The 26,332-nt window shown below is 38.1% G+C and overlaps 1 protein-coding gene across 6 annotated transcripts; it reads right to left on the bottom strand.

Moving 5' to 3' along the window:
- Positions 1-373: 373 nt before the first annotated feature.
- KIF27 (kinesin family member 27) lies at positions 374-25,239 on the bottom strand. Of its 6 annotated transcripts, none has more exons than XM_017806295.1 (18): positions 25,075-25,239; positions 23,929-24,323; positions 21,320-21,520; positions 18,413-19,350; positions 14,391-14,531; positions 11,948-12,145; positions 11,245-11,420; positions 10,750-10,883; positions 10,080-10,235; positions 8,876-9,081; positions 7,353-7,550; positions 6,888-7,001; positions 5,708-5,884; positions 4,872-5,087; positions 3,796-4,002; positions 2,776-2,974; positions 2,169-2,333; positions 374-565 (listed from the first exon to the last, which is right to left on the bottom strand). In XM_017806295.1, the coding sequence occupies exons 2-18, from the start codon at positions 24,251-24,253 to the stop codon at positions 513-515; spliced, it is 3,804 nt and encodes a 1,267-aa protein (XP_017661784.1). In that variant the 5' UTR covers positions 24,254-24,323; positions 25,075-25,239; the 3' UTR covers positions 374-512. The 6 variants fall into 6 exon arrangements, with proteins under 6 accessions (XP_017661784.1, XP_017661786.1, XP_017661781.1 ...); XM_017806297.1 differs by having other exon boundaries at positions 8,954-9,081; positions 14,391-14,534; XM_017806292.1 differs by having other exon boundaries at positions 14,391-14,534; positions 25,075-25,238.
- Positions 25,240-26,332: the final 1,093 nt, after the last annotated feature.

The following is a 26,332-nucleotide window of genomic DNA, read 5'->3' on the forward strand; positions in this document are numbered from 1 at the left end:
CAAGAGTCCTTTCTGATTTCTGCTGGAGCCAGGCTTAATCTATAAGGTAGAACTTTAACAGGTCTTGTGAGAAGGGTCCAGCTCCTTCAGACCATGAGGTGTTTGTCAGCCCTTGTTTTCTTTTGCTGAAAGCTGGGTTTGGGCTCCCACATATAGCTGAAATTGGAAATCAGATTCACCATATGCTAAAAAAAAAGGTTTGTTTGTTAATAATTACATGGTATTCCTATACACCAGACTAGCTAGAGAAAATGTCTCTCTCTCCCTATTTTCAGTCCATTATAACAGCGTCTAGATAGTATCTAAAGCAAAACCCAAAGAAATTTCAATGAGGAACTGACATTGTAACAAAATCCAGTAAAGAAGCATAGAATTATTTTAAATTAGTTTATTACTATTTTTGTTCATTGCTTAAAGTACACTGAGCAGGTTGACAGATTGGGAGCTTTCTGATGCTTCAAAGAAGTACTTTTACTTGTAGTTAATAAATATATGAACTTTAATAGCTGTTTTCACTTGAAATCTTCAGAAGCAATTTCTGCTTCCTCTTGACCAGCACTGTTACCTAAAATGAAATTTATCAGGAGATAAATAGCTGAAAGTTACAACTCTTCTGAGCGCCTCCCATAGGTAGTCAATATGGTTTTACAGCATCAGTAACTTGTAGCATGAACATGGTAAGAAATTATCAGCACCTCACATTTTGTCCTTTCTGTTCAAAGAGTTCACCATCTACAAAAACGTCAGAGGAATTAGCCATTACTCTCATCTGAGAAGGTGCTGTTAATAAAAGCCTCACCATACTAACTTGTAATGTATCCTAGTAGGCAGCCTTGAAACAACTGAACCATGACAAAAATGAAATTATTCATACATTGGAAAACAGTCAGCAATTATACTAATACAATACACAAAACACATTCTGCAAATTTGACTGCAATATACACAAAGGGATTTTATTATTTCTAAAGCTCAGTAACAAATTATAAAGTGTTTTTATTGCATTATATAGCAACATGCCTCACAATGTATTAAAAAGAAAAATAACTAAATGCAGAGTATTTCTTAAAAAACTTGCAAGTATATGCATTTGAAAAATGTGGATATTCACAGGCATCTTCTCCCTTCTTTCCATTGCTACAATTTGCCTAGGATAGGTTTTTCCCTATGAATATTCAGGACATGGATACATTGTCCTGAACTACATGCTTCTTTCCCATGCTCACGTATAATCCAGTCTCTGGAATATTCATGTTCACAGTTTGATGGTGTACTTTATGGTAATGAATGTGTTGGCTCATTATCCTGCCCAGAGGGCAAGGGCCAAGCCTTACTTCACTCTGGGAGTAGCAGGGAAGTGGTTGGCATTTCTTTGTAGAAGGCACAGCATTGTCAGCGTGGAAAGAAACGGAAGCATCTGCTGGAGGAAGAACCAGTCTTGCTGAGCCTCAAAGAGAAACATGGGGCCAAGAAGGCTGTACTGTGTATGTTAGGTATTGTGGTGTCATCGAGAGGTATGAGGCAACTGAAATAGCGATGAAATGGAACCTTCTTTTCTCCTCCATGTGAATAGCTCTGTTGTAAGTTTGGATTCTGGCAAGTAGGACATAGAACAATTAAAAACTTATAGCAACTGTTGGTTGTTGGTGTTTTTTGGGTTTTTTGAGTTGGTTGAGGATTTTTTATGTCAAAGCACAGAATCACATTAGAAAGCACTTTTTTTTCCCTACAAATATGTAAATCCTCTCTTTCAGCCTTAGTATGTAAGTAACTAGTTAGTAACTAAAAGCATGGAATTTTTCATTGACAATCTCACAGTAACTTTTAAGAAATCAACTGCATGACATATAACAAAGCTGTTAGTTTAATAGCATTCAGACCCTTTCAGATAGCAAAATTCCTTTGTGTTAACCATAATAATTTGAGGTTGTAGATGCTGAAATTATATTAGAATCCAGGGAAAACAGAACAAAAATTTAAACCACTGTTATACCACTGCTACAGCTATAAATCAATGTTGTCTCTCCCTTGAAACTGAGAGGTGTAATATATTCCTGAAGAACAGTTCAGTAAAAATATGACACAGCTATCTGATATACTTCTGTATGTTCACCCTCTTCAAATGGTCTACTGACCATTGCATAAACAGTTTCAGATACTATGCTCACATTTACTGGATGACAATATTTGATGGGATGTCTCTCCAAAGAGGCCCTTCAATTTCTTCTTCAGCTCTCTGCTGGTTTTCTTATAGAAAAATAATTCCTTTTCCAGTTGCTGGACTTTTACTTCATACCCTTTCGAGGTTTCTGCAATACCTTCACTCTCTTGTTCTAGAAGAAATAAAACTAGTTTAAGAACCAAATGTCAGAAATCAAGATGCCCAGCTAGACAGAGTATGTCTTGTATCTTGATGGCACTTTGCTTGCAATGTGCACATTTTAACTAGCATGACACAGGATTGAAAAGGCCATGTCAACCCTGCTTGTCAGTTTTAATAGTATTTGGAAGATCAAGATCAGCAGGAGCAGTATATTTCAACTTTCCAATATCAGTAAATTCAGTAGGAAAATACAACAGTTCTGATACTTCTTTAAAAAAGATATAATTTTCCTCTCATGCAGACACCATATGTCTGTACATGACATCAGAATTAGTGACAGCCAAAATATATCTCTGAACCTTATTCTTTTATTTTTTCAGTTGGAATACAGTATTTCTCTGTAGTGACTGAAGACAATACTTGCTGTACAATCCATTCCAAGCAGCAGATACCTTTCAAATGATGCAATATCAACTGTATTTTTTTCTGGTGTTCTTTGCGCTGGAGGGTGAGCTGCCTGTCACACTGCAACTTCATGTGTCCAAGTGCTGATTCTAATTCACGTATTATGTTTTCCTGGTCCATAGCCTTCATTTCCTGTTCTTCAATCTGCAGTTGTAATTTTCGTTCAGACTCACGTAGGCCAACAATCTAAGAAAGAAATACACTTATTTTGATTTATCAAAGCATTTTAAGAAAACTTTTTACCCTTCAGTGTAATAGATTAAAACATACAAAACCAATGATCTCTACAAGCCATTAGGCTTATTCTGGAAACAGACTTGCCATTGCTACCAGTTGACACTTTAGAACTGAACTGTGTACCTTTTGATCACATGGACTAGTGGATTTTTTAATACTCTGTACAAAATTTAAACTGAAACAATAGTGGCTTCCTGATTCTGAAAAACTTCCAACTTGCATCCTGCAGACAACTTGTTTACAAAATCATCCAAAGTTACAAAGACACACCATATTCTAATGCATTTCATTTTTATGTTTCCAGATATCAGTATAATTCTTCAGTATGTAGCTGTACACATTGCAGGCAACTAATGCAAAACTAGTTCATACTGAATTTAGAAAAAAAAAGTAGAAATATTAGCCTGAGCTTTATGAAGCTTTCTTGAAAGCCTGCAGTCAGGAAGAATTTCAATACAACACCACTATTTAAATATGCTGCTGCTCTGAAAGTTAGCAAAACAGAGCACTGGAAAGGGGGAAGGAAATATCCATATTTGCAGCACCTTTCAAGCCAATGACCTCAAAACAAGATATACAAAGTTAACACACAAGTATATTATTTAGGTTAACATAAAAACTAAAATATGTGAATTAATAGCAGATCTATGTAACCTGAAGAGATTTTCACCAAAAGTTTCCTAAATTTATTTTTACTTCTTGCTACCATTTCATTATCTAGAACAGTAATATAAAATGGAATAAAATATTATTCATTAGCCAAAACAAACCTTGTTGAAATAATTGATGATAATAGCTCTGAGCTCAGCAGCAGACAGGGAAACTAGTTTCCCTATTACATTATTCTCACTCTGTGAAAGACTCTGAGAAGATGACCTAAGCAAGTGCTGGCGATTATAAATACTTTCATTCTTGTAATCAATAGCAGCCTCCAGAGCTTCAATTCCTTCTTCTAGCTGGAAAAGGACATGTTCTTCCTACAGAGAAGCACATGAGCGAAACTTTTTTTAAGAAAAAAAGCTTAGAATTAATCCTTCAAGACATCTTTAACTTCACTCTCAAGAGCAAAACTAAACTTAAGGGTAAAAAGTAGTAGTAGTAGCACAGACAATGGAACAGGAAAAAACAAGAGGTAGAGTGCAAATCTAGAACATCTGTCTTTTCCTGCCATAGTGCTCCTAGCACGATACAGAGATTGATCAGATGAAAACCAGAAGTCATGTTTCCTTTTTTATCCTTTCCTCATCCTCACAATAGTTGACTTCTGCTATTTTATTTTTTTTTGGTTGTGCTAGTTTTTACAGGTCAATAAGGAGTTTGGTGACCAAAACTTGTGTAGGGAAGTGGCAGAAATGTGTGGCCTGAAGCACAGCAGATTTATTACATCTTCAACATAATGATTTCAATCAACTCAAGTGTGGGCCATCTAGGTAATATGACTTATTTTCACTGTAAAAATACAGAGTCCTTCAGGTGAAGTTTGTTATTCCACAAAATCCTATGAAAATATTCAGGGGATGTTATTATGTGAGCACATTGCTTGTTCTGTGTCATGACATTAAAATGACATCTGCCTGTGATAAACTGATGAACTTCTAGTTCCCTTATTCTCATTGTATGATTCTTAGACCAGTACACTTGGCAAGGCACTATCTGAATTAAGTCCCTTTGAACTTCAACTTCGTTACCAGCATGTAATTGGTGCTATCACAGCAGTATTCTAACATTGCTATTTACAAAAATACACAACCTCAGTTCCTTAGGTTCTAGCTTTTCTAATATTTGGAGACATTATTATCTAACACTAGCTAAAATCTATATTTATCTCTCAGAGGTGCTTACTTACTTCAGTTGACAACACTTTACCATCTCTCAGTTTCTCATCCACACTATTTCTCCTTCTGAGCAGCTGATCCCTTTCCATCTGGAGAACCTGAATTTTTTCCAAAATGTCTGTCTTGTCTTCAGTGGTGCTGCCCTGAAGCTGCATACTTTTATCACACAGCTCCTGATCCAGTATACTTAAGCGAGCAGACAATTTCACACTATCTTTGTTTAAGGCCTAAAAAAAACCACAGCAACCACAGATATAAGACTGAGATACTCCCTTTGAGTAAGAAAAAAGTAGGTGAAACTGTCACATTCTGAAGTGAAAAAATTGCTTGCTTCTTGCAATGGAACCCCATTTATTTTGCGCAGACAGCTACCATAAGATATACAAAAGATGAAAGAAAACAAAACACTCAAGGTGCAGTTTTCTACATACTAAAGGGACTAGTCATTATAAGTGACAATGATACTTCAAGCTCAATTCACTTTTGCTACTGAAAAACAAATATTGCAAGATATTTCCCTGTCATGTTCTCTAGTTTGCAAAAGGACTGAGTCATATTCATAAATAATATGATATCATGGATATCATATTAGTTAATGCTGTGCATTAACAGAACTCCACAATTCAGAACTGTTTGGTTTGGTTTGGTTTGCAATTTTGGAGAGAAAACGTGAATAAAAATGATTGTCTGAGTTATTTACATTTTAAATGTTGATTGGTCAAGCCACCTAGTACCTACATCACCTTTAAAGACACTTGGCTTGAGCCTCCTCTGCTATCTTGTCTGTGTTCCCTGCCCCCTCACCCCATGCCCAGTCTTTCAGTCAGCCTTAATTTTCTTAAATTACCTGGCTAGATCTCAATTTCTTGATTTCCAGGTGGCTTTTCTCTTGCAGTAATGCTTCTTTTTTGGCTACAATGGCTTCTCTTTTCTTTAAATCTTCTTCTAGTTCTGCTAACTGTTGGTGTTGTTGAAGAATTCTTTCCATTTCTTCATCCAACCACTTCTTTTGCTCTTCTAATTTCTAAAGTTTCAATACAGATCCAGAGAGCATTAGCCAGGACTTTTTGGGTCAGAATTCTATTATAATGTTTATCTTTTTTATAATTACTGATAAAACTGTAGCAGACATTGACATTTCTAATGCTAACTTTAATTCTGCAACAATATCTTGGCTAAAAATAATACAGAAACTGGACTAACTTAACAAGGGGCTCAGCAATGTTATATTGCTACATCTCATATAAACAAATTTGTATCAGATGCATTTAAGTGAAAGATATTCTTTTTCTAAGAACAGTTATATAAATAGATGTCATCTACCTAAGCACAGCAACTAGGTTTAGAAGGTACCATGAGAATTCAGCTAGCCCATCATCATTGCATTATAGTTGCCCAAGAACGGCTCTTTGTGGAAAAAACATTAGGAGACAAGAAACTGTGATGTTGAAAGAATTAAAGACAGTAAATGGCATCTCTGATCCAGCTAGCATAGTCCATTACAAATTTATTCCGAAGCCACAGTTTATCAGGGCTTAACAGTTGCATTTATTTAACTTTTAAAACTTCTTTTAGCCTTTAAAGACTTTAGGTAACTCAGGTTCCAGTGTCCACATTGAAATAATGTAGGTGGCACTACTGCATAGAACACATACTTTTCTAGCCCTGTTATGAACAACCAAAAGCAGAGACCACAGTAATTTATGTCAGAGTAGAAAACCAAACAAAATAAAATCCCCAAACAACCCATGGAACATTTATAACATTGCACAACAAGATCACCCTCAAACCTACTAGAAAACCAAACCTGTTGAACTCTTGGGTCAGCATTTCTGACAAATTGTAGGGAAAAAAACTTTCTTTCATTGAAAAAGAGTAAAAGAGCTGCTAGACTATATTGCCATTTTTTGCTACAGCAAAAAAGAAGACAAAACTATGATGGAACACTCTTTTTTCAAACAGTTCACGAAGATATATGACTAGGGATGAAAATTTTTTTTTAATCAGATTTGGAATAGATTAACTACCTGTAGTTTATGTGGAGTTCCCACAGAGTTATTTTTCTTCTTTTTGAAAGAGGCAATTTCTTTATCCTTCAGTTCAAGGATCTTCTGTTGTTGCTCCATCTTAAGTTGAAATTCCTATGAACAAACAAAAAGCACCATTCTTCCCGCATCAGTCAGTCAAATGCATTTAATGTCAGAGTTCACACAAGTATATAATCTGAAATACTGACCCTAAATTTACCTGTAAAATTGCAATTTTGAACTAGATATCATGTCATAAAATGAAAAAAAAAAAAAAAAGCTGAAAGAGAAAGGCAAACTGAAGATTTATGTGAAAATGTTTACACACAATTTCTTGAGTGCATTTATCCAGAAAGTTATTAAGTCATTACTGAAAATTATGGAAACCCTGGCAGTATAGTTTATTGTCTTTGAGGAAGCAGGGGCATCTAATTCTTTGTCATAAAGAAACAGGAAAAATCCTACCTTAATTTGTTGCTGGTCCTGCTGAAGTTCTGCTTCTAGTTGCTTCTTTTTTTCACTCTCCTCATACAGTCTCTTCTGTATCTGGGATTGCTGATGCTTCATCTGAGCCACGTTCTGCTCAAGTTCTGTTGCTTCTCTCTCACTTTGGTTAGATAAGGAAGCCAGATTCTTAGTGTGTTGCTGCTTCTTCTGTAAGGCCTGAATATTCATGTCAAATTTCAGTTAATACCAGGAAAACTTATAACTAAGACTCAACTTCATTCTTTATTTCACTGAATTCTTAGAGTCAGCAAGACTTACTAACTTGTCGCCGGGACAGAGAGATTTCTGTGAACAATTTTTCCTGCACTCTGTAGGCCTTGCTTGCCATGGAAGTGGCAAGCGTGTATTGTTTATACTTATAGACTGTGTGAAAATATGTGATGCTTATACTTGTTAGCTGTGTGTCTGATTATAAGGTTTGAGAACATAATATGTTTATAGAAAGAAAACCTTGAGAAACTGAAGATAATGAAACACCTGTAAATTTAGTAAAACCCTAAAAGCAGATTAATTAGAAAGAGGTTTCTATGCCAAGGATGATTTCAGATCGCGTGGACAGAACATCAGGTCCAATGAACTGGAGACACGAGACGCGTGCACAGACTGAGCTATCCGATCATCTTATTGTGAGCATGTACCCTGAGAAAACTAAACTGCATAAAAGTTAACTGATTTAAATAATAAATTGACATATTGCCGACCATAATGGCCTGTGAGCATTATGTTCATGCCTCCCCATCGATACTAACTTCTGCCCAAACAATCACCTGATATTCCCTGTGGTTTCTGAGCTATCTGGTAAAGTCGCACAGGCAGAAAAAAGGTAAAATACAGTTCATGCCCGGCAAAACAGTGAAAGTAGTAAAATCTAACAGCTCTAGAAAATGTGCAGAGATATAATGGTGACAGAATGCTGGTTCTGAGCTCAAGCCAATAAGCCAACTACCTTTTTCCGCATGGAACTTTTCTGACCCACCATTCTAGGATCAAGAGGCACAGAGCACCTAAGCTGGCCCTACACAGAATTTAAACTTAGGTGTGGCAGAACTTAAAAACAGAAGGTCAGTGTCAAACAAATATGACTGTACTGGGCCTGGTCTTGCAAACTATCACATGAATTTGCTTAGAGCTGGAATTTATATAGTATTTTCATAAAACATTGATTTTATGGCAGGTAATAAACTTGTAATAGACTCCTTGTATAGGTTCTTTTATGATACTACATACAATGGTATATGGACATCCTATATCTCCCACTTCTTTTTTGGCTTCTTACCTACCAAGAAAATATTGTATGTATCTAACCATGTATATGTTAAATAGCATTCTGAGTATAATAGTATTAAGTTTCTCATTAGCTACTTCAATCCAGCCAACTTCTAAAGTGTAAAACAGGTGAGAATTTTACAAGCAGAGTGTTAAGGTTCAGATATGACAGGGAGACAGAGATTTGCAACCCTTAACAGTCAGACCAGAAATACCTGCACTTTCAACTTAGCTGCATCCATCTTCTTCCGGAACTCTTTTTGTAACTTGACTTTCTCAGGAACATCTCTCACCTCTTCACTGTCCAGCTCCTGAAGCTGCTTTTGTGTTTCAGCCAGTTCCATTTTGGCCTGTTCAGTTTCTTGCTCCAGTTTAGTTATCTTCAGAGAATATTGCCTACTTACAGACTGAGCATCCTTACCTTAAAGACAGCATAATAATCAGTTGAAATGTAATACTCAATTTTGTAGTTGAATCATTACTTACTTTGTTCTGGCTAAATCAGTAATTTCTGATTCAATTTCCAATACTAAAGGAACATGCAGTTCCCTTTTAACTCTGAAATGGACATAAAGGAAGGAGTCCTGTACATGAATTTTTCACAAGTCACCTGATGTCACCAAATGCCACCTGACTGCCAAAGTTAAATTCTTCTGCCTATTGTAGTGTTTGCCAAAATGGCTCCCTGTATTTCATAAATTTGTTTGGTTTTTTTTTCCCAGAATAATATGCCATTTATTTATTACTCAGCTTTAAGCTTAATAATTAGGAAAAAGCCTTGGACAGTGTTTCTACTCCGTGACTTGTCCTGTTTGGGCAATTGGCGGTGGAGCACAGAATCTTCCTCAGTGCCAAAAGACAACCTCAAGAGAAGGTAAGCATAGGAGAGGAGTGTGATTGAAGGAGCTGAGCAGAGAGATCCTTACTGTCACCATAAGGCTAGTTTCTGTATCAGGACAGATGTGTAAGGGATGTAGGCTAACAGGGACACTGACCTTTTCCCTCATCCACTTCCAACTCCTGTTTCTCTACTGTGCTAAAACACAGAAGATACAGGGATGTATCTTGTCTCCTATCCCAGACACCGTATGACAAATACATGTCCATGAAGAGATCAGTAGCACTGAGCTTACATGAAAAATTACATTATTGTTGGATAAGAGCAACAATCAACAAAGTACAAAAATTATTTAACAAATACATCTGCATATCATAGCAGAGTAGGCTGTAATCAAAATTTACAGCCTTCAGTGCAATTATAGCAAGTAATCAGCAAAAGTTATAAATCTAAGTTGTTAAAAGTATTCTTGTGTAAGGTAGCTATGTAAAAACTAAGACATGCAGGACTTCAGTTTTTTTGTGGCTTTTCTTTTTTTTCTGAATATCTTCACTCCAGTTATCCCTATAGTAGCCAGTTACCTGTTCTTACTAATTCCTTAATAAGTTCCTCTTTCCTTTTGATATTAAGTGCAAGTTCTCTTATTTTTTGCTCAGTCTCAGTGAATCTCAACTCTGAAATCTTCAACTTCTGCATATTAAAAACATGAATTTTCTGGAGGCTGTCAATCTTTTCACCTTGAAAAAAACAAAGCAAAATGGAGATAAAAAATCTGGAATACATGCTGTACCCAAACAGGTAGTGCTCTGGAACACTGTCTGTGTGGAGTGCTTCCACATGAAGTAAAATAATCAAAAGGAGAGAATAGCACCAAGAGTCTTTTCCCTGCTATGCGTCTAAACAGGAAAATCTTGCATTTCAAGATTCTAAGTATGAGGAAAAATATTCCTGAAAACATTTCAGTGCATTTCTGGTAAGATAAGAGAATCCATTTTGTTTCACTGAAGAAGCACTAAGGATTATATCTAACTAGCTTTCTGGATAACAAATATTACTTAAACACTAAGGCTACTGACATCAGTTTCAGAAAGGGAAAGAATAGAATCTTGAAAGCCTACATTGAGCTGTAACTAAAAAAATATTCGTATCAAATACACACATTTTGCTGGGAAAAATAGTTACATGTGCTAAAGACACTCTTGCATATGCTGATACTGTATATAAGATTTGCTCTTATGACTTCCATTTTACCTGTGGCTGTGTCAATCTGTAGCACAAATTTGTTGGATAAACCAGACTTGTTTATTTGACATTTCATGTCACTTAGATTAGGACGAGTGCACAGAGAAGCCTGATTTTGTGTCCATGTTTGGTTTATGGAATGCCTAAGGAAGAACGATAAACATGCTAAACTGCAAATACACAGGGATATAATTTGCTTTGTGCAAATCTTATGATTCTAACAGAAAAGAATCCCAAACTTACCACGGCATTTGTACCTTCTTTCCCATCTATGCTCCACACCACCCCCGATATTCATGGCAGATTCTGGCCCCAAACCAAGGATTATGCAATCTTTGTTAAACCTATGTTTATCAAACTTATTCTGCAATATGCTCAGTTGGTCCCACAAGTTTACCATAAGTAACATTACCGATAGTCTCATATCATGGCAGGATTAGGTAGTAATTCTACCTTTATACCTATGCATTTGTCTGTAACAAAAGTTATAGAACAAAAAATTACTTAAATGAGGTTTTGTCTTTGCTGCCTGTATTTTCTTCCTCTTCATCACTCTGATCAGAGAGGTGGCAGTGAAGGACTTTATCCTGATCTTCTATCTTGCTCAGTATCATCTGTCTGCGAGCATGGAATTCTGCCATTATCCTGTCCAGGGAGAAGGCACAGGGGCTGGTATACACCTGCCAGAGAGCACACAAAAATAGTGATGGGTAAAAACAGCTGCAACAATTTAGCAATTCTTTACTGATATTTTAAAAAAATATTTCAATATAAAATTCTGACATCACCTGAGCTTGTAAGCAAAATTAGAAGTTTTCTCTAATAACTCTGGATACCTTTGTAACAAATGGTTTTGCAAGAGCTTCAAATGTGAAAGCAGGCACTGTTAGAAACTCGTTATTCCACATATTCAATACAGTCGTAAAAATAATAATTCATTTTTGTTAATGTTTTGTATTTGAACTCTCAAAACCCCCAGAAAAACACCAGAAAATATTAGAGCCTTAGCACTTGTAAGTAGGAATTTTAAGCCTGAATATTTTGGATAATTGTGGCATAGCAAGTGTTGCAAGAAAATAATTTTTCAGAGTCTTTAATGAGAAGCTAAGCAGTATCTGAGAAAGCCACTGTCATGTCATGTCTAATTATTGGCCCATAATCATAACAAAGTAAAGGGGCAAAAATGTAAGATTTGGGTAGACCTTACCTTTTGGGTCTCTCTACCTGAAGGTGGGTGAAGGGAGCGTAGCAGATTTTTTGTGAGTGGGACACTGTAGGGCCTCCTTGCAAATGCTGACCCATCTTCACAAGCATTTGAGATACCTAAAGTTTTCACATCTGTAATCTTCTCTAATTTTTCTTTTAGCTCATCAATAAGCATTTGCTGTTCTACCATTTTCTCAGTCTCATGGGGAAAAAAATAACAAAGCAAAAGTGAGCTCTGTACCATATTCACTATTTCTAAATTCCATACAAAGGTCATGAATCTTGTAAATCACTCATTGACCCTAAATTATTCTGCTGGGCACAGGCAAATTCTGTAACAAACTACAAATGCTATGACATATCATCAATCCACTCACACACCAATAAATTTTAGACACTTTTTTTTAGAAAAACCTATCCCTGTTAAGTTACATGAGCCTATCTAGGCATCTAGTGAGAGGCGGACGACATAATTAGCAGCTTGCAATTCCTTTATATGGGTGTTTATGGAGAAATAAAATGGGAATTCAAAAAAAATGTTCAAATGAAACTCATGGTCTGAGTCTTATAAATTAAACATGTATATGGGCTTCGTCTTTCTCTTTGAGCACTTCCACTTGAAAGATTATTTGTAAAAATAAACATAAACATGTACATGTCCTAGGATGACTTGCTGCTTTTTTCTTCCACCCAGCCTCAGCTTTTGTTGGTAATGATAGTTTGGAGATCTTGTCTGTTTCTCCTACAGCATTCTCTGTCCATCGTTCAAAAGTACTTATGTTATCTAAACTGATTTATCCACAAGGCCAAGATTATATAAATTTTCAATTCACTCTCGTTTTTGATTCTTTTCAAAGTATCGTTAAAATCTGGCCTTGCAACAACAGAAAAGCTGAAGAATAGCTCATGATACATTTTTCATTCTCCTACTTCAAGTTTCTATTCATTCTTATGCTGTTCTCTTAGATTGAAAGTTCCTTCCAAACACAAACATACAACGCCTTACATATTGACGTTGTTTTGGAATACAGTACATATTATCCCTATGTTATAGGAAATAGAATATATGTATGAATATCACATTTATTATCATTTTGGAAGCAGCAACAGCTAACTGATTGACTGGAAGGTATTATTTAACCCTTTTAAGAATTTTTGTCCCGGATACTATTGTACATACAACCCCACAGTGTAACACCCATTCCATAAATACATATCTTTATAAACATTTAATACCTAATACTTGTTACTTTTAAAGTTTTTATTCTATCATGTATCATTAAATTACATATTCCTGTGAATAAAACTTAAAATATTTGACGAAAGTACTTGCTTTTCATTATTCTACCTGTTTTTACATAGAAATGGCAGTTTAGTGAAATAAGTACCAAAATGGTGCCCGAAAGCTCCCAAGCTTCTCTGCTGTCTCCAATACTGAAAGAGTCATGATCTTTTACCTACACTGTTACATATTCTTGTATCCTACCTTGTATCCTCCAGAATTTATATAAGCATTGTCACAGTGTATGTTGACACTATGGTGTACAGGTTAAAAATAAAAATCTAGACAGAGGTGACAGAAAAGAAAGACAGTGACAGAGGAAAGAAAAAGATGATGACTAGTATACTTACCTTTCAGTCATTGACTATGCCCAAGCCATCAGTAAAGAAGAGGGAAAAGGAGACAAAGTATAATAAGGAGAAGAGCACTAGCTATCCATGTTTATGCTTTTCTCTTTTAAAAAAGTCATATAATAATTTATCTGTCATCCATGTGACAGGCAACACCGGGAGAATGTTAAATATTCTATCTGCAGTCTTCTTGATCTTAAAATGTTATGCACATGATAGCCATCTTAATTTCATTAGCAAGCACAAGATCTAGAGAAGGAAAGAGGCAAGAAGCCTCTTTCTCTCTATGTCTCTTTCCATTATGTCACTCAGTTTTCTCTATTAGTAAATGATCAGGAAGTTAGGATGGAATTCTGTCTTGCAAACTCAAAATGGAATAATACTCTAATTCTTAATAAAGCTATAACAAAATCAGTTTCTATGCAACTTTTCAATTATTTACAGTAAATTTTAGAGTCTAAAGAATCTTTCAGAGTCTTTCAAATTCTAATTCATTACTTGTCCTGAAACTACTTAACAATAATGCAAATCCTGAAGCATAACAGGAAGGCATGGAGAGAGTGAATGATTCATCTCAGGTTATACAGGAAGGTTGTGGCACAGCTAGGCTTACGTACAGACTTCAAGAATCACATTATTGTGGTTCATCCACTAGATGAACCCAACTGATTAAGTGATACAGCTCTAATTCAATCAAAATGTTTCTAATATGACTGGTAGTTAAATGAAAAAAAATACAGGGACTTGTTGAATGCTTTCACACAGTGGAAGGATGGTTCAATGCAGATACATGTGTATCAGTGGAAAAATACCTGTAATCTATGTGTTTCTTGAGCCTCCTTTAAAGATTCCAGTTGTTGTTCATTTTCCTGTAGTAATGTCTTTATCTGATTCTGTAGTATCTGGACTTCACGATCCTTCTGGCTGAATACTTCTTCATCCGTAACTAGTGCCTGCTAGATAATACAAGGAAAGTTCAGCTGGGGAAAAGGGCGGAAAGTGGAAAAGCTGGAAAATAAAAGCTCATTTGTTGTTAAAAGACATGATCAAAACTGCAAAGTTTTGAGGTATGTATGGTAAATTATCTAAGTGGTTATCTGCAGTTCCTACCAGTTATTTTTTCACTTCCGTTTCATCTATTGGTTTTGTTCTGACAAGTTTCATTCTTCCAAAGGGAATAATTTACTCATAACCAAAGCTCCTTTACTGAAGTATATATCTGAATTCAATTATTCTCCTTAGCATGCTGTTACATGCAGTCACAAGATCGCAGCATCTTGTGATTAATACACTCATCAAATGAAAAAAATAAGAACAGCTGTTCTTGTTCTGAAACTCAGATAACAGCTTAAAGAAACTGTAAGAATGCTTCTTCAGGTGTTTGTCTGAATGAATAATCCAATACTGATTGAAGGAGACTTCCAAATGTTGTTACTCTTCCAGGAAGCGTGTAGAAGCCAAATACAAAATATTGAAACATAATGTCAACCCACAAACCTTCTCATTCCCATTCTTCCTATTTTTTCTCCATGAGTCCTGCTGGTGGAGGCACAAATTAGTTTGGCTGTTACCTATGGCTAATTCACAATGCCAGTATTTTAATTTTGTGTAAGACAGCATTATACAGGCGATCATAGCTGTTAGAAAAGAAATGGGTATGTGCACACAAGAATGGGTCCACTATTAGCTACTAAATCTGGCATATGCAAACACTGCTCTACAGTCTGTAGTTACTCATTTATTTTAGCCTTTCCTTAACCATCTCCTCCTGGGGAAATTTAAGTCTAAGCTAAGATCTTACACTGTTTTGAACATGGAAACTGGGTTAAAATAAGCCACAGAAGACAATGAAGAAGAAAAAAGTTGTGACTTAGATTGCTTGAGAACAAAAAAAAGACCACATTTGTTTATGCAATTGCCTGAAAACAGTCTACAGACATGGCAGTTTGGTGTGCAAACTAAAAATGTGTTGATGTTACAAAATTCTAACTTGCTGGAGCACTGTCTCCTTCCACTACACGACAGACTCAAATTAGTTTTTCTAGCATTCATCTTATGTCAGAACTTCACTCAGTTTCCAACTAGTATACAGTTGTTTTAAGTTATAAAATAAACTTGAGACTGTTTATCATACAACAATCTGCATTATTTCTTACATTTTTTTATTCATAGTCAACATTTTAACTCAGCATATCCAAAATTTGTACTTCCTAAATGTATATGGGGATGTTCCCAAAAAGATTTATTTATTTGATCATGTTTCGGTTCTGTGAGGAGACATTATCATGCTAGAGAAGGCTGAGAGCTCTTCTCCCCATAGATCATTGCCTAGGATTATTTTCTGCTGTCTGAGAAACAGCTAATTAGAACTACCAGCAGGATGGGACCCTTATGGGATATCTGCATGTTAAGATTCATATATCTTGTTTTGAAATTCTCACCTCAGCTAGAAAACCATTGATGCCACTAAAAAGCAAGAGTTGATATCTAACACAAGCGAGTGTTAGAAAAGTGATTAGACAAAGAAATCTATAAATAGTTCAGAAACACAGTTAGTTAAAGGCATGGTCATGAAAATAAAATATAGGAATTTTTTGTGAGAATATTGCTGAAGAAATACAGGTTAGGAAAAGCTCAATAAGAGTCACCACTGGAGGCTGCAGGTGGCTGCCCTCTTCTGATCCCTCTGTCAATCCCACAGTCCCCAGCAATGGATCCCAGTTGCTGCTTCCTTATCTTCTAGTTCCAGACTGTCAACCCCACTACTCCAGCTCTGGAGCAAACAGGTAGCACTTAGCCCCTCTTGCTGTCAGACAAAATCTTTACACACATCTTGAAGCTTGGTCATGGATAGGGACCAGGTAGCTTCCAGCTCTTATTATTTCTGTTTCTTTGCTTTCCTGTCCTGCTGCAGAACAGGCTGCCTCTTCTGATTCTTTCTCTCTCCTCCTCTGAGCAGGAGTTGCTGCTTCTCTTACTAAGTTGACCTCTGCCTCCACTGTTTCTTCTTGACTACAGGAGCAACTATTAGAGTTGAGGGTTCAGCCTCTGGTTTAGTGTCTTGTTTGTGTGGCCTCAGAGCAAGAGACTTCCTCAATGCCTGTTTGTGGGCTTTTAGATCAGGAAAACCTCTTGCATTTCTAAGAGCACTGGACAGTGACTTTAAAGGCATGGGCCAGGTCTAACACAGCTTTACAAGTCATTGTGTTTCACCTCCCCTCCTTCAAATGATGTGTTAGTTTGATGGGTTAATGAGCCTGTTCAGGCACGAAATCCCAAGCTGTCAGAGGCAGCAATGACCCTGCGCACCTTCTCAACTCCTCCCATACACACTGATACCCCCGATATCAATCACCTTAGAGAATGTCCCTGTGTGGCATCCCCAATTAGCTGTTTAACCTTATGAACAATAATCAAAATTGGGATCACAACACATCACTATAAACATGGTCTGGTTTATAGAGGATACTGAAAGAACTTAGAAGCCTATAGGCTTCAAGGCTATAAAAAACTGCCCTGAGGGAGAGGAAGGGATAGGTGTCATTTTTCCCTCTCTCCACAAAATGTCTCTCAGAGAAGAGCAGAAAAGTATAGTTATTGGTTCTTGGTGTACTGGGACACCCAGAGTGCAAGACCCAAATACCAAATTAGGCTGATGGCTGGTATTTTTTTCATAGGTCTCCCAAGCAAAGGAAAACAGAGTGATAAACAGCACACAAAGCAGGAAAAATCTGAAAATAGTCATTAATGTCTCCTGGAGGCTGTTGTATAGCTAGAAAGGAAACAAGCATCTTATTATTCAAGGAAACACGCAAGTCAGCACCCAAAGCAAACGTGTAGCTTCATGACCTGCAACAGTCACTCAAATAACACCTTAACAGGTATAACACCTAGAAGGTTAATCTAGCACACAAATCAAATCTGTTATTACCTTGAAGGCCTTCAGCCACAGTTTGGGTGCCAAAAAAGACTGTTGTAGGTTAACCTCAATAAGTAGCTAAGCATACACAGCTGCTCTCTCACTTCCCTCCCCACCCCCAATGGGATGGAAGAAGAGCAGAGTGAAAGCAAGAAAATTCATGGGTCAAGATAGAAACTGTTCAGTAAGTGAAGGTGAAGTGGAGGAGAGAAGGAAAGTGAAAGAAAATAAATGATGCAAAGGCCACCACCTCCCAAGGCTGACTGATGCTCAACCAGTTCCCAGGTAAAATACAGCTAATCTCCCTAAATATTCTACTCTCCCTTTTTATTGCTGAGCATGATGTTGTATGACATGAAATCTCTCTTTAGATAGTTTGGGTCATCTGCTTGGTTGTATGTGTGTTTCCACACAATTTGTGAATTCCTCAATCTACTCACTATAGTGGCAGAGGCAGAAACAGAGAATGCTTATTGCTATGCAAACACTGTTTAGCAAGACCTAAAACATTAGTGTGTTATCAGCATTTTATTGGTTACAAATCTAAACCATGGCACCCTAAGAGCTACTACAAAAAATTAACTTCATCCCAGCCAGACCTAGCATACTAGCATAGCTAAAAATAAAAATCTAACAGATAAAACTGCTCAGATCCAGAGTCATCTTGAAACTTATTAGCCAAAATATAACCTTTACTTACCTCTGTCATGATTAAGATGACTGTGTATTCAATGATCCATTAAAATAAACCTATGTCCCAGAGATTAGCCAAACAAAATGATACAAAATTGCAAATTAAATTTAAATTGTCAAATTGTAAGGTGACATCTTTATACATATTTCAAAATTGAATTCAAGTTTTGGCAGATTGATTTTTCACTTAGTTACTTAAATAGTGAACTTATAATTAAATACCTGGCATTTCTTTAGTTCCTTCTTTAGCTGAAGCATCATGACATGATGTGGCTCTGGGCTGATCTCACTCCCTGTGTCAGTTTCTTGGACGGTGTGAGCTTCCTTCCTTACTTTCTGTACCATAGTGATCCACCTCTGTAACCTGTCCCGCTGACTTCTTCTTAAGCTAACGTCATCATTCAAATCAAGTAGAAAGGGGAAGGCTTCATCTACACAATTTCTGTAACTGAAATACTGAACCTGAAGGCGGGTGAGCTGCTCCTCAAGTAAACTGATACGAGCTTTTTCTTCATTTAAGTCATGTAAATACTGATTACTGATCTGCTGGTTCTGCAAAGCATCCCGAAGTAATCTGATTTCAAGTTCCATTTCATCAATGCGGTCTTTTTTGGGGTTGTAATTTACTACCGGTTTATTTCTAATATTTTTGGCTCTGTTGGCATATTTGAGAGAATTTAAAGATTCATCAAAGTCCAGTGAGGATGGACTTATACATGTTATCATAACAGTCTTGGCATTTCCTCCAAGGGAGTCCTTCAGAATACGAGTGATTTTAGCATCCCTGTATGGAATATGTACACTTTTCCTTTTTGGGTCTCCAAGGGCACTGATGACATTTCCCAAGGCTAAGAGACCACTGTTGATCTGAATTGATTCTTTGAAGCGTTCACCAGTATTTCCAGTTTTTGCTACCCTCTCTGATCCTGCCAAATCCACGAAATGAAACTTCGAAGCGATCAAATCCCGTGCAGCATCAGTATTTTTTTGAGACTCTGCAGATTGCTTTTGACAAATACTGATGGTAAAAATGGCATGAGATCGACTAGAGTGCTCATTCATCTGTGTTGTGCCTGTGTGACGAGCCGCATTACCACTTTCCAGGAGGCTTATCACTTCATCTGCACATTCTACTTGGAATTCTTTAGCACCAACAATCACTTCAAACACCAAAACAGGTGAAAGTAAGAATAATCCAATTAATTCTAAACTCTTCAGCAAAAGTTTACAGTAATAACTATAAATAAATATTAAAGAAACATACAACCCTGCATTATTAGGTGGTCATAGCATATAGCTACAGAAAAAAGAAGACATCAATATGTGAAAAGCACGAGGTACAACACGTCTGAACCCTGCAGATATTTAATATATGGATGTATTGTGTCAGCATTTGAAACAGTATCTTAGACACAAGACACAACTCATTTACACATTGCACATTGCCTTACACAATTCACAGTCTAGTGCTAGCTGGAAAAAGTATGAGCAAAGTCAGCTCAAAGAATATTTTGCAAGTTTAAAAAATAAAAAAATACTAAAACCAGTAAGATTTTTAGTAAAAATGATTCCTGGCCTGTGGTAAGAACAGAATTTTTATCCTAAATAGCTTGGATAGTTGGGTCTTTGGGATAGGTATCTGTTAATTACCTAATAAAGTAGAAGTGTACTTCTACAAAATACTCCTTCCAAGCATATTTTTTGTCATATTTTTCTTTAAATTAATGATGGAAAATGTCCTAGCACAGTCTACTGAAGCTGACTCAAACTGTACTGAAGAAGAGAAATAGTTTAAAATGTATTGTGGGATCGTTTTGAAGCAATTATATTGTCTTCAAGATTTGTGCTAAATTAGTGCCTTCTTCCAGCTACAGACAAGAAAACCATGACAGCTCAGTAAAACAAGTATAACAATAGTAAACACAACAATTAGAATATAAACAAGCAAACAAAAGCCAAACCTCAAACAGCTTGAGAATAAAATATCTCTGATGTGGATTCTTCTAGCATTTTCATGTGGTGAACAAGATACCTAGAGGGTGTCAATCTCAAAGCCTCCAAAAATATCTACTACTACTACAAAAAAAAAATCTACTCCTCTTAATGGTTTAATCTTAAAATACTTATTCCAGTGAATAATTACACACTATTTCTACACAGAATTTGCAGAAGCAATAGTTGCATATTTATCATTTGCCATTTCCATCCATTGGAATATCCACCTATTACTCACAGGCATCTAACCTCAAAACTGCTTCAAATAAGTTAAACTGAGTTTATATTCTGAAACTTGAACTATTTTTTCCCTAGCATTTTCAAGAGAAGGCAAGAATAACTTGGACACACAAGTGAAAACCAACTTTACCAGGGTGAATTTATGCTGATACTTTTGGTCTGTGTTTGGCCCTGCCACCTGTGAAAGCTTTGCTCTTTCCCTGCCAAGTTATGGGAAAACAAGCACTGATAAACCAGAAAGTTGTCCTTGAAGAGAGCTTCTTGTATAAACTGTTTTAACTGGTATTCTGTGATTGGCTAATTGTCCTCCAAGGTCACTTGAAGGAGAGATTGAGGAGGACGATGAGGAATGACGCCCCCAGACTCATTTGGAAAAGACCCCCCCCGAGTACAGTACACAGGCACAGGGAAAGCCACACGTGCGCAGAAGAGATGCACTTACATAACTGGGAGGTGGGACTGAGGGCCTCGGGCTGGGCGGTGCTGGACACACCTGGGAGGTTGTGGTCACTCAATTGTATAAAAAGTAGATAGTGCTTTCTTGGAGGGGGCTAATTTCATACCAAGGACAACGCTGCCTTTTGGCAGGGACGCCTGCCAGTTTGTGAACTTACTGACTCTCCAAGGATGCAGCTTCTGCTATGGGTAATTATAGGCATGCTAGGTCTGTAAGATAACTTTATGGGCAACAGGTGGGTGACTGGGGAGGTCGTGCTGAGGGCTTATTTCTCTCCTCCTTCCTCCTGTTTGGGTTTGTTTGTTTTGTTTGCCATCTCTTGGTAATAAATATTGGTTTTTGTTAAGCTTTTAAAGGTGTCTTGGTTTTCAAGCTTCAGTATGGTTCGAACCCTCCCTAATACACCAACACATCAAATTTTAGAGCTGAAATCCTACCTGTATTTCCCTTCTCATCTTCTCGGATATGTAATTCTTTCACAGAGGTCTCCAGCTCCAACAAATCTCGAAGTTCTTCCTTGTAAACCTCTATATAAGATACTTTCACATAGAAGTTAATATTACGGTTTTCAGAAATATGCTGAAATAATTCCTGAATAGCCCGTGGGATTATGCCTTTTTCATCCACTGCAACTGATGCTAAAATACAAGCACAAATGTCAGAGAGGCTTGCAGTTATTCTGTCAGATAAATTAAAAAGACTGAAAACTGAGTGAAGTCTGTGAGATTTGCTACTGAATATTCTCGAGCACAAGTCCTATGATGAGAGGCTGAGGGAGCTGGAGTTGTTCAGCCTGGAGAAGAGGAAGCTCAGGGGAGACCTCATCACTCTCTACAACTCCCTGACAGGAGGTTGTAGCCAGGTGGGCGCCGGTCTCTTCTCCCAGGCAACCAGCAGTAGGACAAGAGGGCATGGTCTCAAGCTGTGCCAGGGGAGGTTAAGGTTGGATATTAGGAAGAAATTTTTTACAGAGAGAGTAATCAGACATTGGAATGGGCTGCCCAGGGAAGTGGTGGATTCACCGTCCCTGGAGGTTTTTAAGATGAGACTGGATGTGACACTTGGTGCTATGGTCTAGTAACCACAGCAGTGTTGGATCAAGGGTTGGACTTGATGATCTCAGAGGTCTTTTCCAACCTGACTGATTTTATGATTCTATGACTGTAAGGAATCTGAAGGGCACAGTGTTCACAAGGATTTCTGTAAATATTTTTTTTTCTGTGGGGCAGAATATTTGTTTGCATCCATTAATAGGATTCAAAGTTCTAAATTACATGTTACAGTTATGAAAGTTATGAAAAATATGGAGTCCGTTTTAAACCTACACTCCTTCGAGTACAGATTTCTTCTTTATCCTTACTCATTAGGGTTGGCAATGACATCTAGAGGGTCTGAGAAACTACAAATGCTACTTAAATTTAAAAAAATCAGCAGCACCTTAGTGAGACAAAATTTATGACCAACATTTACAGTAATTTCCTATTTTTTCGAAGTAGACATGGAACACTAACACGAAACTCTATTTTTGTTTTTTAAATATTCAGCATAGGGCAATGCTTCCATTATTAATTTGTGTTCTTTATTCAAGAATATGGAAACTGTTTGTCTCTGAGAGGATACCCAGAATATTTTTCACCAAAAATCTAAAGGGTTAGTCACATCTAACTATGAATTTAGTAAATGTATTTATAAAACTAAAATGTTGTCATTCCTGGACTATGAATGGCTTTAGATCGTGGCACTCACTACCTAAAGAATTTGGCTAGCAATGTTACTTAGAGGAACATTAAATAACTGCTAGTGGAGGGAATATAAGTGAAGTTACAACAGTAAGCAGAATAAAGAGGACAGTGGTATGAGGTTCAATAAGGCCAAGTGTTGGGTCTAGCCCTCGAGTTACAACATCACCATTCAGTGCTACAAGCTGGAGGAAGAACAGCTGAAAAGCTGCCTGGCAGAAAAGTACCTGGGAGTGCTGGTCGACAGCAGCTGAACATGAGCCAGCAGTGCCCAGGTGGCCAAGAAAGCCAATGGCATCCTGGCCTGTATCAGCAATAGTGTGGCCAGCAGGTCCAGGGCAGGGATCGTCCTTCTGTACGCGGCACTGGTGAGGCCACAGAGCAAATTCTGTGTTCAGTTCTGGGGCCCTCACTTCAAGAAAGACATTGAGGTGCTGGAGCGTGCCCAGAGAAAGGCAGCAAGGCTGGTGAAGAGTCTGGAGCACAAGTCCTGTGAGGAGTGGTTGAAGGAGCTGGGGTTTTTTAGCTGGGAGAAAAAGAGGCTCGGGGCGACCTTATTGCTCTCTACAAATCACCTGTAAGGAGGATGTAGCCAGGTGGAGGTTAGCCTCTTCTCCCAGGTAACAAGTGACAGGACAAGAGGAAATAGCCTCAAGGTGCACCAGGGGAGGTTTAGATTGGATATTAGGAAAAATTTCTTCATGGAGAGGGTGATCAAGCATTGGAACAGGCTTGTGGACTTAGCAATGATCGGTTAATGATTGGACTTTATGGTCTTATGGGTTTTTTCCAACCTAAATGATTCTGTGGTTCTACGACTCTAAATAAAAGCAAAATTTTAATACCTACCAAGAGATTTAGAATAATCTATTTATATCCATTTGGAAGAATTAAATCAACTAAATAAATTTCTTTGATGTCACAGAAATGTCTCTCAAAAAAACCCAAACAAACAAAGCCAGCACAGAGTGAGCAAGCAAACAATTAACTACTGAATGCAGGAATTTTCAAGGTAAGATAAACACAGCAAAAAACTTGAAAAACACAAATTCTAGTTTAAGTTGCGTTTTAAAATGTGGAGTGTGAAAGAGCAATTTATAATTTTTTTCTTCTTAGATATTTTTGGTATAGCCTAATTTATGGATAAGGCTTTAGAACAGTTTAATTAATCACATAAACTTTGGAAACCTTTTTTTCTTACTACAGCTTTTTTCATTAACCCTTAAAATTCCACTACATCATCTACTGGGTAATAAACATTTAACTTGCACAAACACACTGTTGACCACCTTAAAAAAAGAACCTACCAATGTGGTCACCGCCAATGGTGTAAGTCTTCCCAGAACCAGTCTGTCCATATGCAAACACTGTAGCATTGTATCCCTCAGTCAGAGACACTAGAAGAGGCTTAATGCAAACAGTATAAACTTCTTCTTGGGTTGAGCTTTTGCCAAATACAAAATCAAAAGTGAAGACATGGTCCTTTCCAATGATAATTTGTTTCGCATTTGGGACTAATCTGACACACACTTGGTGGTTATGAAGTATTTCTTTGGAAAGCAGAGGTCTGACTCGGACTGCAACTTTAACTGGGATCTCCTCCATGCCAGGCTCCAGCCCTGTGCTTCCCATTCAGTGTTCAGACAGTCAGCAAGAAATCTGTTACTACTGGTTTGTTCACATTATTCGCAGTTGTCTGCAACTAAGAAAAAAAGTTTTCCACATTATATAATAAATAAGAATTAATTTCCTGAAATAGAAAGTTGATATTTCCTAAAGTATAAGTAAGCACCATTACAATCTTGAAAAATACCTAATATAAAAGCAGCTATATTAATAAATAAATTTTGCCTCTAATCATTTCCAAGCTAGCAGACTTAAGCCTGAGAGTTGCCTGATTTTCTATTTGAACATAACACAGCCATATGAAGCAATTATATTTTAAGAGCTCGTTAACAGACAGTGTTGATAAAGCAAACACTTACAATGAATCCTCTCATTTTCCTATTCCTGCATTCGTATTGCATAGGCAACATAAATCAGTCAAACAGAACCTTTTACTCCAAAAGTTGTATGTATATACCTGAGTTTTAAAACCCTCTTCCACTTATGAAGCACCAAACACTTGTAACTCGACAAGCACAGAGAAAGAAGTTGTGTTACCTATGAAGGAAGTGTGATTTTAAATGCATCTAGTTACTGCATGTAAAGCCTTCCTCTGATTTTGCTCTCCATCTTTAAGCACATATGTGGGAGGGAAACCCTATTTCATAGGATTCTATTTTATAAAAGAATGTGGGAATATGATATATTCCCAATACGCCGAAGTTACAGATATACTTCGGTGTGGATGCATCGTTTGCCCTTGGCTGCCATAAGGCAGGAGCAAACATACTGCCGTGATATTGTGCGGGCGGCCCAGAACATTTTTCGTCTTTGCCGCTTCTCCAAACCTGAGAAGGAGCCGGGAACGGGATCTCGTCTGGGTCTCGGGAGCCGCCAAGGGCCGCGGAGCCCGCCGTCCCCCGGCTGCCGCCGCGTCTGGCCGTGCCGCCGGACCCGCGCGGAAGGACGGCAGGAGAAGAGAAGGCGGTGGCGGCGGCCGGGCCAGCGGCACCAGCGTTGGGCCGGTCCCGTCGCGCTGTTTACAGCCCCTCGCTAGGCAACAGCCGCCATGTCGGCACCGCCCGCGCCAGCACCGCCCCCAGCGGCCGGAGGAGCGCGGGGAGGGACGGGCCGCCATGGGGGTGAGTGGCAGCGCTCCGCTCCCTCCCTCCTTGCCCACTTCGGGGCCCCTTAGTTTAGTAAGGACTTTGATGTGCTGGAGCGTGTCCAGAGACGGGCAACGAAGCTGGTGAAGGGTCTGGAGCAAAAGGCCTACGGGAGCGGCTGAGGGAGCCGAGGGTGTTTACCCTGGAGGAGGCTCAGGGCTGACCTCATCACTCTCTACAACTACCTGGAAGGAGGCTGTCTCATGGCTAGGCTTCGCGAACGAAGATTTGGGAAGGGCTCTACCCACGCTTGTTGCAAGTGCGTTGGTGGCTAAAAAGGCCAATACGAGATAGACATGTCCGGTTGCAAAAGGCACAGCAGAAAGACTCCTCACGTGGTACACTCTGCAAGGCATGATTCTTTCTGTGCTGTCTTTTCTCCTCAAGAGTGATCCTGCGTGTTATAGATAGTGTGTCTCCAGACTTCCCGACTGGAGGCCAGAGTAGACCAGTTATGTTGGTCAATATGGCCAAGGCTGAGATGTTGTTTCAGGGAGTCTTTGTATCTTCTCTTCAGGGCTCCTCTCTTGTGGCAGCCGGAGGCAAGTTCACCATAAAGCAAGATCTTAGGGAGGCGGTGGTCCTTCATCCTTGAGACGTGCCTTGCCCAGCGCAGCTGTGTTCTCAGTAACATGGCCTCAATACTTGTGACTGCTGCTTGTTCTAGAACAGATGTATTGGTCACATAATCTGACCAGTGGATGTTTAGGATTGTGTGGAGACAGCGTTGATTGGAAGCGTTCTAGGAGACTCAGGTGGTGGCGGTAGATGACCCATGATTCAGATCCGTATAAGAGAGTAGACAGCACTATGGCTCTGTAAACACTGATCTTTGTACTTTTCTTCAAGTGTTGTAGCAAGGTAGGTATCGGCCTCTTCTCCCTGGCAGCGAGGCAACTAGCAGTAGGACAAGAGGACAGTCTTAAGCTGTACCAGGGGA

The sequence above is a fragment of the Lepidothrix coronata genome, unplaced genomic scaffold (assembly GCF_001604755.1).
Source record: "Lepidothrix coronata isolate B3197 unplaced genomic scaffold, Lepidothrix_coronata-1.0 Scaffold14, whole genome shotgun sequence".
Lineage (NCBI taxonomy): Eukaryota > Metazoa > Chordata > Aves > Passeriformes > Pipridae > Lepidothrix > Lepidothrix coronata.